Source organism: Macrobrachium rosenbergii, chromosome 19, assembly GCF_040412425.1.
Source record: "Macrobrachium rosenbergii isolate ZJJX-2024 chromosome 19, ASM4041242v1, whole genome shotgun sequence".
NCBI classification, from domain to species: Eukaryota; Metazoa; Arthropoda; class Malacostraca; order Decapoda; family Palaemonidae; genus Macrobrachium; species Macrobrachium rosenbergii.
Genome location: NC_089759.1, coordinates 38,455,941 through 38,472,347, shown reverse-complemented (window position 1 = coordinate 38,472,347; position 16,407 = coordinate 38,455,941). Strand labels below are relative to the sequence as shown.

At 38.0% G+C, this 16,407-nt stretch overlaps 1 protein-coding gene across 3 annotated transcripts; it reads right to left on the bottom strand.

The window, feature by feature from the left end:
• Window positions 1-997: 997 nt before the first annotated feature.
• LOC136848870 (zinc finger protein 665-like) lies at window positions 998-12,816 on the bottom strand. Of its 3 annotated transcripts, none has more exons than XR_010856164.1 (3): window positions 12,593-12,816; window positions 7,043-7,112; window positions 998-4,510 (listed from the first exon to the last, which is right to left on the bottom strand). XR_010856164.1 is itself a non-coding variant. In XM_067121708.1 (3 exons), exon 3 carries the CDS (start codon window positions 6,707-6,709, stop codon window positions 5,735-5,737), a length of 975 nt encoding a protein of 324 aa, XP_066977809.1. In that variant the 5' UTR covers window positions 6,710-7,112; window positions 7,417-7,538; window positions 12,593-12,816; the 3' UTR covers window positions 5,509-5,734. The 3 variants fall into 3 exon arrangements, 1 of the variants encoding a protein (XP_066977809.1); XM_067121708.1 differs by lacking the exon at window positions 998-4,510 and adding an exon at window positions 7,417-7,538 and having other exon boundaries at window positions 5,509-7,112; XR_010856163.1 differs by lacking the exon at window positions 998-4,510 and having other exon boundaries at window positions 4,597-7,112.
• Between the last annotated feature and the right edge of the window lie 3,591 nt (window positions 12,817-16,407).

Here is a 16,407-nt window from a genome sequence, read left to right as displayed (position 1 = left end):
CACGCTACAGAGTAGTATGGTTTGATATGCAGATTTATCTATAGTGGGTCATCAGAGGTCAAAAGGTCACAAATTTTAGGGAATGCCTAAAACCCGACATCCCATTTCGTATGTAGCCACTGTAGCATTGAACTAAGAAATTATTCAGCTAGCAGCCTTCAGTTATGCTTCAGATACATCCATTTGCACATTTAACCCACTATTGTTCAATTATTTTCCAGACTATGGAACTTGTGACAAATAGAAAAAGGTCATTACTGTATTAAAAAATACAAGGAAAATTGGTAGTTCTGTAGTGGTAACAGTTTAAATGATTATAAGCAACATGTGCGACAACAAGTCAACAACTGTCATGAAGTTAATGCTTTATTTGTCTACTTCAAACATTCGTTTATTTGATTCACCGCATAATATGCAAATTAAATCCGTACAAAGTTCGAATACCTTGTACTACGAATGACACCTAATTTATCTCATTCCAAAGTAGGGAAGACAATACACTCACCAACCTACCACCTCTTAACTATCCTGTTAACAAGTTCCAGTTACGTATTCGAGCTCACACTGAGGAATACTCCACCCATACAAAGGTTTTGTTTGTATTCCTGAAGAACAAACACATATCTGTGTCACTTTAGTGCAGGAACAGAAAATTTATGCCACTGTACTACCAAGCCCATAAGTAGAAATTACGAAAAACCTCAAACAATTTTTCAGAAAATATAGGAACAACTTATTTTATAATGAAATTTCTGTTCATCAAAACAGTTTTTTGTGATGTTTCTTGAGTGATTTTGAAGCAGCATAAGACGAATCACACAAACACACATGCTTTCACACTTACGTATGCATCTATCTATATGCACCTCCTATATTTCAATGAAATTTTATTCACAAGTGCAGAGGGAACTAGATATCTATATCCCAGGCCTTCATACCCTATATAATATATAAAAAAAACTTGGCATCTTTACTTGAGAGATAAGGAAGACAATGCTCAGTAAAAAACCTTTTAATATTTGAAATAATTACTCATAGAAAATAAATAAAGACAGTAAGTAACTTGCATAATAAACACTGTAATGTTAAATAAAAAAAAACAAATTTCCATTTTGCTTTTAAACACTCTGAATAGGAATTTTGACAAACATATGAGTGAGTTTATGGCAACAGCAACACATTGATCACTATCAACAATGCCTCTCCTTTCTGTCTTCAAACGTAATCATAATGATATATGACAGGGCTGCAGAATTTTTGAGAATTGAAGGTACAGGAATTCCATCTCCCAAAAATATATTTTTTTCATTCTAGTTACATAAGATGCATTCCAAAACTACAGAGCTGGATGCAACACCTACGGCAGATTTGTGTTCCAAAGCATATATACTTTTTTAGCCAGTGCACAACAATGATGTTACCAAGTCACACTCTGATCAACACCCAGTTATGCAAAAGGATTGGCCCCCTAAACACCCGACTTTGATCCAGTCAAAAAATGTTTGGTTGTTATAACTAGAGATTGGGGTGGGACAACTTTGACGGCCTCGAACATATTAAATTAACCTTTGTGAATTGCTGGTCAAATCAACCCGTAGGGGAGTGAATCACATGATTGATATGGATGGTGATTATATGTGAAATATTAATATATAGTTTCATTATTAATTTATGCAGCATTTAATCATTAAACTATTTATTTTCTCATCTTGGTTTTAGATAGTGTGTGAATACTGAACCCTCAAAATCATTTGTTGAAAGAAATCACTTGAAGACAGAAACTTTGAAATGATTTTATCATCTTTCTGTGTCTTCAACTTACACTGGCTTGGGCTTCTTTTCTGTTATATAAAATGCAAAGGCTGCATCACATTCTGTATGTATCAAATTATTCTTTTTGATTTAATCAAAACATAGAAAATAGTTTTCCTGAGATTTTTCTTTCTTTTATTTTTGTCATGCAATTATCTGATTTGTTCAAAAGTTGAAATAATGCAGACGCTTCCAACATAACAATCACAATGATAATAATAAAAGTGACAGGTGGAAATTGTAGTAATATAAATAATGACTGACAAAGAAAATAGCACCAACTTAAAGGGTAGATCAGTGGTTTAATGAAACAAGCATGCTATCATTCAGCAAGTAAATGGTTGACTGAGTAATATGATTATATCAAAGTAATAGCAATGTTGCCAATTTTCTTATTTTGTCCAAAATTTACAAGAGAGATGTCAATATTTTGTGGGTCCATTGTACATCTGGTCAATGGGAACATAACTCATTCCTAAACTGTGGACAGTTTGCAAATAAAAGGAGCACAGCCAAAGTAAAAACAAATACAATACGGTATGTATTTAAGAAATACTGGCCAAATTTGTCAGCCAATTGTCAAAGGTAATTGTAACTTTTCAGTTTTAGATAACACACATCTAAGAAATTCTAATCTACCAGATCACAAGTTTCTCTAACAGAAAGTGTGGCAATAAAAGATGAAAAATACAGAGAACAAGAGTAGCAGTGTAATTAACAAGAGAAAAAATATTGTGAAGAGAAGCAGTAATTCTTCTGCATACAAAATCGAACCGGTACAGATACAGTCATAAAAGGTTTTAAATGGAATCCACTTCCAAAGGTACAGTTACTTAAAGCAAGAGATATAATAGTTACGGTATTTAAATGAAATCTTTCCATTACCAGCTTAGATACTTAGAGGAAAATCTCTTCACAAGTCAAGATGAATCCTGAGTTCACACACACAAATGCACAGTAATGTTTGGTGATATTTTCAACAATTAGTGTCAGATCTCCATAGCAAAGAGACTTGTTGATTACAACTTACATCATAAAAGTTTCCCATTAACATTATCTTCCCTTTTTTGGTTTACCTGTTCCAAGGAATAAAAACAAAAAGCACATACAGTACTGCATATGAGCTTAGCATATTTTCCCCTATGCAAACACTTACTTTAGATGGTGCATTCAATAAAAAATATAGACAATGAGTGCACACTGAAAAGTACGCAATGCAAATTTGAGATTTGTCTGTTGCTTACTATTTGGCAGATATAAGTCAAGAGGTTCACATAAGTGCCAATTGCGCTTCACAAGAAAAATGAATTCTCTATATCATTCATTATACCTAGGAGGCATCTAATAAATAATAAGACTATGTGCATGCAAATAGAAATACGAGTACTGTGGTTAAAAAAAAAAAGTGTTAAGAGAGAACATTTGTTGTACAAAAGAAACAGCTCATCCTATGCAAGTGTCATCTTCATCACAACTTCTTTTGATTTGAATAGTAGTGATCTGAGGTATTTCAGAATTGACCTCCAAATATACAAGTCAGTCATAATATAAATTCACTAAAAGAACATCCACAGTCCATTTTCATTTTCAAGAGAAGCACCCATTGAACACTGTAAGCAATGGGTTTCACTTAGCTTCACCAAATAAGCTTATATTACTACCTCATCCCCAAGTACCCAACTGCACTAACCCTAAGTATTTGTAGTAAAATTTTGAATCATTAATATTACAATACCTGACACTTAATAATCCTGAGTAAGAAATCAGAACTATAAATTTGAGCAATAAAATATTATGATATCCTGATATACATATCCAACAGAGTTCTGGTGTCAAAAACAGTAACAATATTTATAAGTTTGATAATGACAACAACGGTTTTGAAACATATCGGGACCCACCTTCACAACCATTATGTAATTTCATCAATAATCAGTGAAATTGTTATACTTTTAATGTGAAGTAAAGTTTATTGCCTAGTTTAAAGAAAGCTTCTTAACTCACTGAGAAATGACATTAGTACACAGAAATTAAGTTCTTCTTGCTACAATAAAAATTTCTTTCAAGTCTTATTTTAGCTGACATAACTGACATAAGAACAATTATGGAGACCAAACATATGAAACTCATCTTGAAGACCAGTCTGCATTAAAAATTCTAATTATCATACATTAGCTTTTATGAGTTGTCATTTCAAACCAAAACAATCAACTATGGGATTCAACTACTAACTTTACTGTATAATGAATTCTAAATTTCATTCATTCTTGTACTTCACAGTATTACGTTTCTCATGTAACTGAAGAATTGAGACTGGATACAGTTTAAACCCTAAATTATTTGTTACAAATAACAAAGTGAATTATACATTTCCCCTTTGATCAAACAGTTATCTTTGAGAAAAAGTAAAATGCTTAATTCAGTATTAGTGAATACTTTACAGTTAATCCCCATAGGGGAAACAGCCTATAGTGTGCTTTGGGTAACACATTATAGACGATATTAAGGGTTCTTTGCTGGCCGTGTCCTTTCAGTCCCCAATGACACAGCTGTGTCTTTTAATTCATTCCCTTAAATCTCTTCCCATCTACCTGTCTTAAGCCAGAAGGAAACATTGAGATAAATCAATGCCCAATGCTTTCATGCATACAGCATTCAATAATACTGGTAACCGTTATCTTCGTTCAATTCTTGCCCCCTGAAAACAAATCCTTCTTGTCAGTCCTATAAGGTCTAGAAATGACTCAGTGGTCTGGTTAGAATACATAATAATAATAATAATAATAATAATAATAATAATAACAATTTTGGTTGAACAGCTATGACTAAATATAAACTAACTGCACATTGATACTGTACACCCTAATTAAAACTAAGAAACTCAAAAGCTTTGTCGTCTCACTTTCACTGAAGGTTCCAAATTACACAATGCTCAGCAGAAACCCTGCTGATGGAGAACAAACTCATTTGTATTAAAATAAGTTTCAAGCCTGCCACATCATCCTTTGATGTCTAAGGTGAGCCTTGATCTTCCTCATCTTGTTCATAATGTCCTTGAATCACTGTGCATAAAATTAAAATCTGGAAACATTTCTGCAAATGATCATATAAGGCACCACATTCATTTACTTTTTCTTCGTGCTTTGCCAGTACAGAGAGTTAGTATCAGCCATATTGGTAAGCTTAGTTTAGTTTAAAAAAAACGTACTCCTAACCCAAATTTCAACATCACATTTCATAGATAAATAAAACAAAAGACAGCAGTTTGTAACCCAACATTCACAAGTAAAAAATTACATATAAAGATTATGGTAGTACAAAAGAATTTTCAGTAAAGTACGGTCAAAGAGTATATTCTTTATCAACCACATCAAAATGACCTTTAAGTTCTTCCTCTACATATTCAAAACTTATAATTTTAAATTCCTTCTTTGTCTCCCTCGAGATATCCATACTACATACTTCCTTTAAAACACCAAAGTCATCCAGTTCATGTTCTTTCCACTCTATATCAAAATGGTCAACATCCAGCTCATTCTTTACCATGATAAGCTCGTTAACCTCATGATCCTCTTTCACCACAACAAACTGGCCTATAACATAATCTCTCTTTCCCCAAATTGAACCATCATCCTTAGTCAAACTGAAATAATCTGAGGATGACCCATCTACAGCTGAGGCTTCAATTTCCTTATTAGGGCTGGGAATCCTTGTCATGAAACTTTCCCCAGAAGGGAGGACCTTCTCATAAACTTCACGAATATGGGTCTTCACCTCTTTATGAATCAAAGTATGCTTAAACAAACCTGATTTTTCTATAAACTCCTTCCCACACACACCACAAGAATATGGTTTTCCACCAGTGTGTATTAAGGAGTGTCGTGATAATGTTGACTTTCTAGTAAACTCTTTACCGCATGTGCTACACAGAATGTGGTCTAACACCTTCATGGATTAAAGAATGTCTTAATAAATCTGACTTCAGCGTAAAGCCCTTCCCACATGTACTACAAGAGTGAGGTCTAATGTCTCTGTGTATCAAGGAATGTTGTGCAAGAGTAGATTTGAGAGTAAATTCCTTGCCACATATACCGCACGAAAAGGGCTTCACTTCTTCATGAACTGAAGAATGCTTTCTTAAATGTGACTTTAAGGTAAATGCCTTACCACAAACACTGCAAGTGTGAGGCTTCTTACCTTCATGTATTAAGGCATGCTGTGTAAGACTTAATTTCCTAGTAAAGCTATTACCACAAATGCTGCACGAGTAAGGTTTTACATCTTTGTGGACGAGGGAATGTCGTGCAAGACTCTGCTTTAAAGTAAATTTCTTTCCGCATGTAACACATGTATGAGGTTTTTCTCCAGTGTGAATTAAGGAATGTTGTCTTAAGTGAGTGTGTTGCGTAAATTCCTTACCACATGTTGCACAAGAATGAGGCTTTTCACCTGTATGAATAAAGGAATGTTGTGTCAGGGCTGATTTGAGAGTAAATTCCTTACCACATATGCTGCAAGAATGGGGCTTGATCCCTTTGTGAATTAAGGAATGGCGGGAAAGGTCTGATTTTTGAATGAAGTCTTTACCACAAATATTACATGAAAAAGGCTTTTCTCCTGTGTGGATTAAAGTATGCTGCCTTAAATGTGTGTGCTGAGTAAACTCTTTCCCACATGTTCTGCAGGAGTAAGGTTTTACATCTTTATGGAAGAAAGAATGCTTTGTTAAATGTGACTTTTGAGTAAATCCCTTGCCACAAATATCACATGAGTGAGGTTTTTCACTTTTATGAGTTATAGAATGTCGAGTAAGGCTGGACTTTTGTGAAAAATCCTTACCACATACATTACAAGAGTATAATTTGATTTTATTCTGGCTACCAAACAATGTTGCCATATCTGACCTCAAACAAATAGATCAAATATTCTACTACAAATGTGAACAGTGCTGCCATATCTGACCTCAAACAAATAGATCAAATATTCTACTACAAAGGTAATCATTATAAAATAATTAATTAATTTGACTGATGATCTATATTGTAACGCACAAATATTATAAAATTCTAACCTGTAATAAGCCACTTACTTTAAAAGCATGCACCAAAGACTTCTCTTATTAATAGCAAACAAGAATATTCTATTCTCAAATGGGTTTTAAATTCAAGCTGCAACTTACAAATGTACAAAATTAAACTTGCCGTACAATTTACATTAATCTTTTCTTTACCTCATCTTCATTTTCATCTTCTAGTGAACAAAGCAACAAGAATTTCAGAGCTTTCTCTAAAGGTCTCATCCTGCAAAAAAAAAAAAAAAAAAAAAAATCAATTCAATAGTCAAAAGAAAGCTTTAGCATTTGTCACACCATTAACCATTAAACAATAAATTTTGTTTAAAGGACTCAAACTAACTAACACCTATATGAGCAGTACTGGCTGTGAACAGATGATGTTGCATAACCTATTTATTTTATTAAATCTTAGAAATAAATGCAGATTTTACAGCATCATTACCATTTCGTCAATTAGCTTCCATAGATACAGCAATTAAACTAAAAACCAGAAATACAACGTACAGGATGATTTCCTTGACATATCATACCCTGAAATAATAATAAAAGAAAGGGTCCAGGGATGATCAGCCAAGGATTTCCAGCATTCCGAGACATTCCAACATGACTGTCATGGCAGACACCTGCAAAACATGGACCCCGTGCAAATTTCCTATTGAAAAGTTTTCATGGGGCACTCGATTAGTTGTTTGCAAAGCCCTCCCAAAAAAAAAAAAAAAGAAATCTCCTAAAATTGGAACAATTACAGGGCAAAAAGAAAGGACACTTTAACAATGTCAATCACAGAAGATGCCTCACGTTTTGCTTGGTAAAAATTCACAGGTCTCTCTGTAGTAAAGAATCAGTGGATTTCCTACAATTATTAATCTTTAACATGTGCATGTTGTCATGAACTGAAGTGGGGTTGTCAAGGAAGCCTGGTCTCTACCCAAGATCCATAATGAGAAATAGGTCACTGCCACTCATCTTATGATCAAAAAGTGCAATGCAGAATAAATTTCATTTTATTAACTTGCAATAAGAAACGAAGTGGCAATACGCATTCAGAACTCCTTAAGGGTGTAAAGCTGCCCTATCCATGAAGTTAAACAGTGTACATACCCAAAAGGCTCCCTGTTTGTGGTTACCTCCAGCAGATCTACCATGGGTGTACCCCACATCAACATATCTGCATACCATGAAGAGGAATGGCAACTAAGAGGGAAGAACTTGTCAGTTCCTATTAAGGTTACCTAAAACGGCATTCTGTTTACCTGACATAGTCCTAACCTCTCCCCGTAGTAAATTCTTTATGCCACTTCACATGCTCACCTGGAGCTGAAGTCAGCTTGCAGTGCAGGTCTAGGACTATCATTAAATTGTCCAACACTTTGATTACTGTTCTTCTGGGTGGTTCTTAAAGAACTGAAATTCATTCTGGACTAATGTGAGTCTTGGTCTTCTCACATGGAAGTAATGCCCCAGTTGTGGCCAAGTACTGAAAGTTACTATTTCATCAATGCTGTTCCTTGCTCCAGTTGTATGGAGGAGTATGGTTAACACTCGAAATATCAAAACTAATCATGCCTGAAAGTGTTCAAATCTAAGAACATATATCCAAAGGCAGTCTGCATTTCCTTCTGATACCAACCCCCAGAATAGCTAAAATCCCCCTCTAAAAACGCTCATAACTGTCCATTTTAATCATTCAAAACACCAAAGACCCCCTCCCTACAAATGCTTATAATTGCCTGTTCTACTAGTTCAAACACCAAATATACTTTAAACTATCATCCTAAAACACTTTAAATATAATTCTAATATAATTTCAACATCACTTTAATATAATTTCAATCACTTTAATATAATTTCAATACATATAATTTCTGAGTATCATATCTATAACAGGTGAGACAACCAGTTTAGGAGCTTAGCTACCAACAGGGTTCACTATAAGAAGGTCCCTTAGGTACTACAAAGGGGTCCTTCCTGAACCTATGGCAGAAAGAGAGCCAGTATTTTACCAGCCAAAGCTAAAAACCTGTTACTTTCCGCATACATTTCTCTCTCTCTCTCTCTCTGAGTTAAAATTTAATCTTATTACTATTATTAGTACAGGTACAGTATTATTATTATTATTTATTCTTATTTTGTAATCTTATTAATCTTACCATTAATATTTGAAAATTAGTAAATAATTTTTTTATCATAAAAAACAGGTTTTGACGTAGGAAAAACCTATTTTTGGTAGTTGCTGTTGAGTCCTCAACGAGTTACTTCCATGGTCTACCAGAGCTCCATGTTGACCAAACTAATATCAAGGAATTCTCTTCTAGTTGGTCTTTTTGGCCAGGTATTGTGTCGTAATGATTAACATTATAACACGTGATGGGATGTTAAAAGACCAAGGAGCCATTACTCTCTGTTGGTCAATGCAGGTTGATCCCTTGCCCAAATCCCATGCCTTTTCGTCAGGGAAGTGGGAGGGTTTTGAGGACTCAACAGCGACTACCAAAAATAGGTTTTTCCTATGTCAAAACCTGTTTTTTGATAGCGAAGTTGCTTGTTTCGTCCTCAAGGAGCTTTACAGAGAAATTGACAGGTGACAAAAAAGGCTTAAGCTCTCAATTTATAATCCCAACGCCCAAAGGAAATAACATTTCCGGTCCAAGGCCAAGCCACAGATTTCAAGTCCCATTCTTTATTCCAAATACTCTTCAGGTTTTGATACCAAGGAGCAAGAAACTTTGCGCGAACTTACGTTTTAGGGTGTAGTTCTACAGTGGTTTACCTAAGCATGCTGGGTTTGGTTGCAGTACTGTTGCCCCTCTCTCAGCGATAGTTAGCATACTCACCATCAATAAGACCCTGGTTTTCTGCAGTAGCACCTAGGGGTAAAGACTAACCATGCCACCTACTGATACACAGTCTAGTCGAATCTGTTCGAGCATGTGACAATAATTTAACTGATGACCACCCTGTACATTTGGAGGCATCTTCGAAAGAGGCATTTCTGAAGAAGGTCAATGACGTACTTGCTTTCCTAGCATCATGTGACCTATGAAAAGAGTGTGGCTTTGCCTTTTTAATGAGAAACACTACAATCATTCTCAGCCTTTGTAGGGAGAGTGGTTAGTTTGTGCTAGGGTGTAGGTCAATAGGACCTCCTGGGATGTTTGCCGTGACTTCTAGGTAAACCTTAAGTGCTTGAACTGGGCATAATGTCTTGTCTGCTGAATTGAGTTTTCTTATAAGAATGGATTTCCTTTTTAAAGGATCCATATTCTTGGCCAGGGGACAATAATAACTGATGGTCAGATATTTGTGTGATGCATTGTCCCCATCTACGAGAGCCCAGTTCACTGATAAGAGCTCCTGATGCTAATGCAATCAAGATCACCTTTTGTAGCACGTGCGTTGCGGTTGTATTGGGTCCGCTGAATTGAGGGGTTGATAGAAGTCTAAGCACCTTGTTCAGGGACCAAGTAATTGGAAGCCTTTCGGGAGTGGGCTTTTGTAGAGCAAAAGACTGCAGAAGGGAAGTGACAACTTCTGTACTGGAGTCAATCCCGAATCCATAAAGCAAGGGTTCCGCTAATGCAGCCTTGTGTGCCATGACTGTTGTAACCGCAAGGCATTTGTCTTCAAAAGGGTAAATAAGAAAAATAAAAAGTTTCTACAGAAATCTCAACTGGGCTCTCATGTCTTCCATACGGACTGGTATTTCCAGATAGATGATGTCCGTAATTTTTGCACTAGGTATCTAGCAATGTTGGGTGAGTAATTATCACTAAAGGTATTTTTAAAAAATCTATACGTGAAGGTCTCAGCTCAGAAAGGAGGATGCGTAAGACTTTCCCTCCTACTGTCTGGGATAGAACAGTGGACGCTAATGGAATTGATCTTTTTATCCGTTGTTGAGGTAATAGGAACCAATGCCTGTTTAGCCAATCTGGGGCTATTAAGTAAACTGTTCCTTTGAAGGTTAGAAGTTTCCTCAAAACCTTTGAAATCTGGGACAATGGAGGAAAAAGATATCGTCCTCCCCTTCTTCCAGTCTTTAGGAAGGCATTTCTTGCTGTTGGTTGACTCTCCAGGTTTGGAGACACATATATTAGGACTTTGTGATTCTAGTATGTGGCGAACAGGTCCACTTCCGGTTGTGGAGGCATGCTGGCTATTGTTTGAAAAGAGTGGTTGTCCAAGATCCACTCTCTTGGGGCTGTCCTTTTCCTTGATAGAGAGTCTGCTATTACAATGAGACCCCCTGTGAGGTGAATTGCAGACATGTGCCACTTCCTTGTTTGTGCCATCCAAAGGATGACTAGCATTACCATATTGAGAGGAGGTGAACATGATCCCGACCTCTTGATGTAGGATATTGTAGTTATGTTTTCTCTCTTCTGGAGGTTTGAGTTTTTTGAGAGACAAAAAAGACAGCCATCAGCTCCAGGAAATGGATATAAAAATTCCCGAGTAGCTGATCACCTCCCTGTCACCTGACAATCTTCCCAATGTCCTCCCAACCTGTCAACGAGGCATCTGTGTTTGTCACTCATACAGACGGAGGAGTCAGGGTGACCTGTTTCGCCAGATCCAAGGCCGAAGTATCTCCTCAACTCTTTTAATCCTTTGATGAGGTCAGTCTCGCATCTTTTTTTCTTGCATGCGATAGCCAGAATTTGTTCACATTTTTAGTTGCAATCTATGTATTGGATCTATTACTGATAAGCCTTGGCAGGCTTCCTGCGGTACTGTCTCCTCCCCTCAAACTTCGCCCACTGCTCGGCAGACCAGGAACAACACTCAGCACAAGAAGAAGTGCATGAACACACACGTCCTCTGCAGGTGGGGCAGGGGGCATGTGGGTTCATAACCACGCTAGAACGAAAAGTATTACATTTCTTTCCTCCCACCCCAGGACACACATGATGGGGGAAGGAGGACTTACGGGGTTTGTCTAAATTCATGATAATGAAAACAAGCAAAAACTAGAAAGAACCCACCAGGGAAAATAGCTCTAAGGCGGTCAGGGCAGAGAGCAAGAAAACATGCCTGCAGTACACGATGGCCGAAAGCAAATTGGAATGGTTACATCCCGGACGATAGTTGAATGTTTACATCCCGGTCGATAGTTAACTACCTAACCACCTTGTTCGAAAATTCAACGGCCGTTTCCAGCTCCGTCGAAAGTAATTCCTAATGTAAAGCAACGACAGTTTGTACGTCGTGTCGGAACAAGTGGGGTTTCCTTCACCGCGGAGCAGAGCCCCCTGACTAAGTAACATGGCCTGCTAGGTTAGGTTAGGTTAGGGTACGTTAGGTTTGTACAGCTCCTGTCGTAATAGGCTAGATTTCCTTAGCCAATCCCTGATGACTTGCGCATGCAAGGAACCACTCCATAACGACAAAATGGCGGTCTGGTCTTTCTACCATTTCCAAAACCCCGCATTCCCGAAGGGTTCCCAACCATGTTGGGTGGATATGAGGTTAACAATAACTGACCAACAATAAGCAACACCACGTCCTTCATCAGCACCACTAAAAGCACAGGAAACAGTCCGTGCAGCGCTCGTAGCGTACAGAGTCCCACCCAAAGAGGGGCATATGCCAAAACAATCAATTCGACAGACCAGGCCTTAAGCTACCACTACACGACGACCCCCAAAAGCTGCAAGGGCTTTCGCGAGGAGCTTTAGGGTCAAGCCTCCACCTCATACTCCTTACCTGCCAACTTCAAATTCGGCTCACCGAGTGAATGACCTGACCTATTTTCGTCCGGTCTGAATAGGTCAGAGGGTATTGTAATTCCCTTTTATGCTTCTATTCTCTCCCGTTTCCAAATCTAGATCTGATCGGCAGTCGGTAAGCGTTCCTGAGCATTGCTGAATCGATAGTCTTCAGGTTTCGTTTGTTTACGATGTCGTCTTTTCATCCGGATCTCCATGACTGAGGAGGAGGCGTTTTTGAGTGGTGATTCTCGTCTTTGACGGGGCGCTTCCTATCCGGATTGGTGGTGTTTCTTTCGCCAGAATAGCGAGTTTTTTCGATGCACATCAAGATCGTGCATTTTTTTTAATACATAAAGGCAATACAGAGATGAACGAGAAAACAATCTCGCAGTTGACACTTCCACGGTGTAATTTAACGAGAAATTCGAGTCACATCACCGGACTCTTATGAGGCTCGCCTGAAATTATTTTTTTTAATGAAAATAAAAACGTAAGAATTGTGAAGTTGAAGAAGTTAGACAGCCTAGCAATAATAGACCACACGGGAAATGCAGAAAATTTCAAGTAGCAAATTAACACTGCAGAGGCTCTGCAAACAGTACCGTTCAGGGAAAACCATGCAATGCACAGTGTAAGCACCATCCCCTCTACAGCAAATGTCAATTACTGTTTAATTTTTTAGAATAACTTGTTCTCGCCAAACTATATTTGAAAATTATTCGGCAAGCTGAGTAAGAGGTAAGTTGATAGTGAGCAGTTCTGTTTCAGATAGGCTCGCCTCCTCTTCATTGGCAAGCTACTTGCCAAGAGACACTTGGCCTATGTTACCAAGTGCTTGTTATTACATACCCTTTACCCCTGTGACTTACCCCTGACTACTGAACTGCTCTACCACAACATTCCTCTTGTCCAGAATAACCCAGCTGAAAGTTCAAAGGAATGGTAAGCCGCTCACTCATACATCTACCTTTCCAGGTGACAATTATTATTATTATTATTATAAATGATTTGTTTAACCAGACCTCTGAACTCTTTTAGGTGACAAAGAGGGATGGAAATTGCCCCCCCGCCCTTGCCTGTTAACATGTTGGGTGCCCGTTGGAAGTTCCCTGGTACTGGAATGGGCACAAAAAGCCAAACTAGACCTGAGCTAAGAAGTGGACCTGCACCTGAGGCTGGAGAATGGGGAGCTGCTGGAAGGATCCTGGCCCTGGAATGTGCACCAAAAGCCAGCCTAGATGAGAGCTAAGACCTAGACCTGCACCTGAGGATAAAGAATGGAAGGCAGTTGGGGGTCTACCGAAGTATCCTGGCCCTGGAACATGCACCAAAAGCCAAACTAAACCTGAGCTAAGACATGGACCTGCACCTGAGGCTGGAGAATGGAAGGCAGTTGGGGGCCTCCTGGAAGTATCCTGGCCCTGGAATGCGCACCAAAAGCAAAACTAGACAAGACCTAAGACCTGGCCCTGCACCTAAGGGTGGAGAATGGAAGGCAGTTGAAGGGCTGCTGGAAGTTCCCTGGCCGTGGAATGTGCACCAAAAGCCAAACTAGACCTGAGCTAACACCTGGACCTGCACCTGAGGCTGGAGAATGGAAGGCTGCTGGGGCCGCTGCTGTAAGGACCCTGGCCCTGGAACGTGCACCAAAAGCAAAACTAGACCTGAGCTGAGATCTGGACCTGCACCTAAGGGTGAAGAATACAAGGCAGTTGAGGGGTTGCTGGAAGTAACTTGGCCCTGGAATGTGCACCAAAAGCAAAACTAGACGAGACCTAAGACCAGGCCCTGCACCTGAGGGTGGAGAATGGAAGGCAGCTGAGGGGCTGCTGGAAGTATCCTGGCCCTGGAATGTGCACCAGAAGCAAAAAATTATCTAAGGCTTGGAACTGCACCTGATGCTGGAGAATGGAAGGCAGTTTGGAGGCTGCTGGAAGTTCCCTGGCCTTAGAATGTGCATCCAAAGCCAAACTATACCTGAGCTAAGACCTGAACCAGCACCTGTTCTAAAACTATATTCACTCACAGTATAACACATTAAAATATTTGGAAAAGAAAAACGATAAGAGCAAACCAGAGAGACTCGAAAGAAAGGCTGCCGTGTGTGGGTAGACATCGCCTTCAACTTTACAATACTGTAAAATTCTAAGTCTAGTAACATAACATTCTTTTGGACTTGCGAAAATTTTGAAACTCGTGCTATATCTTGGGAATTAATAAAAAAAAAAATGCAACCCATGGAGTTAAGGTTCATTAGAGGGGTGAATTCGAAGTTTTAATTGGACGAGGAAGGAAGATCAAAGTCAGTCCTTCAAATTCCACCACCACAAACACAGTTTAGATAGTTCTTCTCAATCTCTATGACCAGTCCCATCTAAGCAACCGCAATAGTAAGATCGTCGCGATGAGTTTCGTTGATGCAACAGTGGTTCATCTACGACAGAATTTATTTTTTCATTTACATTTTTACTTCAGAGTAATTACTGATGCTCCGTTAACAGGTTTGCACTTGAAATCACGACCTAATGCATTAACCCTCAGGCCTTTATAAAGTTATAAAGACAATCCAATGGTTTAACTTGTCAAGGAAGAATCTAGAATATAATTACCAACTGGAAGAGTGATATTCTTCTATAAACACAATGCAGTTTTGTCCATAGTTTTATAAAAAGATGGATATGGGTTTTGAGTCACTTCCTTTCCACTGAATGGTATATTTAACAAAGTTATCATGAGAGGGTGGTCAGCTTTCGGTAATCTGTAAAAAAGGATATTTCAGCATTTCGTTGTTTAGCTCCTAATTTGATATGGTTAATGAAAATATGACCTTAATTTGCTAAAATTTTATTATACAATATATAGCTGCAAGAAAATATACTGCACCTTCTCCCATATACAAAAATGTGAAGCGTATAGCTTGTAAAAAGCAATGCATCCAAATGCTTCTCTATCACTGCATGAGTATTAATAAACATCTAAAGTTTTTTAAATTGATTAGCCTTTATGACTACCTACGAAGACAAACCCTAAGCTATTTTCCAAATGCTAATGGGAATAACCATAAAAAACATGCAAGCCTATGAAAATAAAGACCAACTCTTAGGCAACAGTAATAAGTCTGGCAAAAGTCTGTGTTAGTTTCAGTGGAGTGAAGCATTTACAAAGGCACTTTATTTGCAAAAAAAAAAAAAAAAAAAAAAAAAAAAAAAAAAAAAATACTCGCTAACAAGTATCTACAATCTAAAAATGAGTATCTACTGCCATAATATCTGCCTTTGCCGTACGGCACTCATGCTATCAACAACCTTGTTTGAGAATATACACGACCTCATTCTGTAATGTAGCCCTTAAATATTAACAAACACATCATATACATTTCTCGTCTAAGAGCTAATTATCAAAAACTTCATAATAAACCACATATAGCACCAGCCTTTAAAGTGTTGACAACAGCTTGTGGGTGGAGACAGTCCACTCACCAGAATAGATGAACTGATGGTAATACCTAACTATCTTCCGACCGACGGACAGGTAATTGCACGTGTGGACAGGTTGGTCCCAATTTCATGACAGTCTGCTGCTGTACTTCATCTGGGAAGCATCTTCGGCGCTCTGATCAGAATATGAATAAATTGTACAGGCTTATTCATTTAACTGTTAGACCTTTCAAGGTTATTTTTAGGCCATTAAAAGTCCAGATCATACAATAAAAATCTAAAACAATACTTCCATGTGATATGAACAATCTGTTATAGGCCTAGGTCAATGATGTCTTTTTATGATGTGTGTCACTATAATGAAAGTAAACTT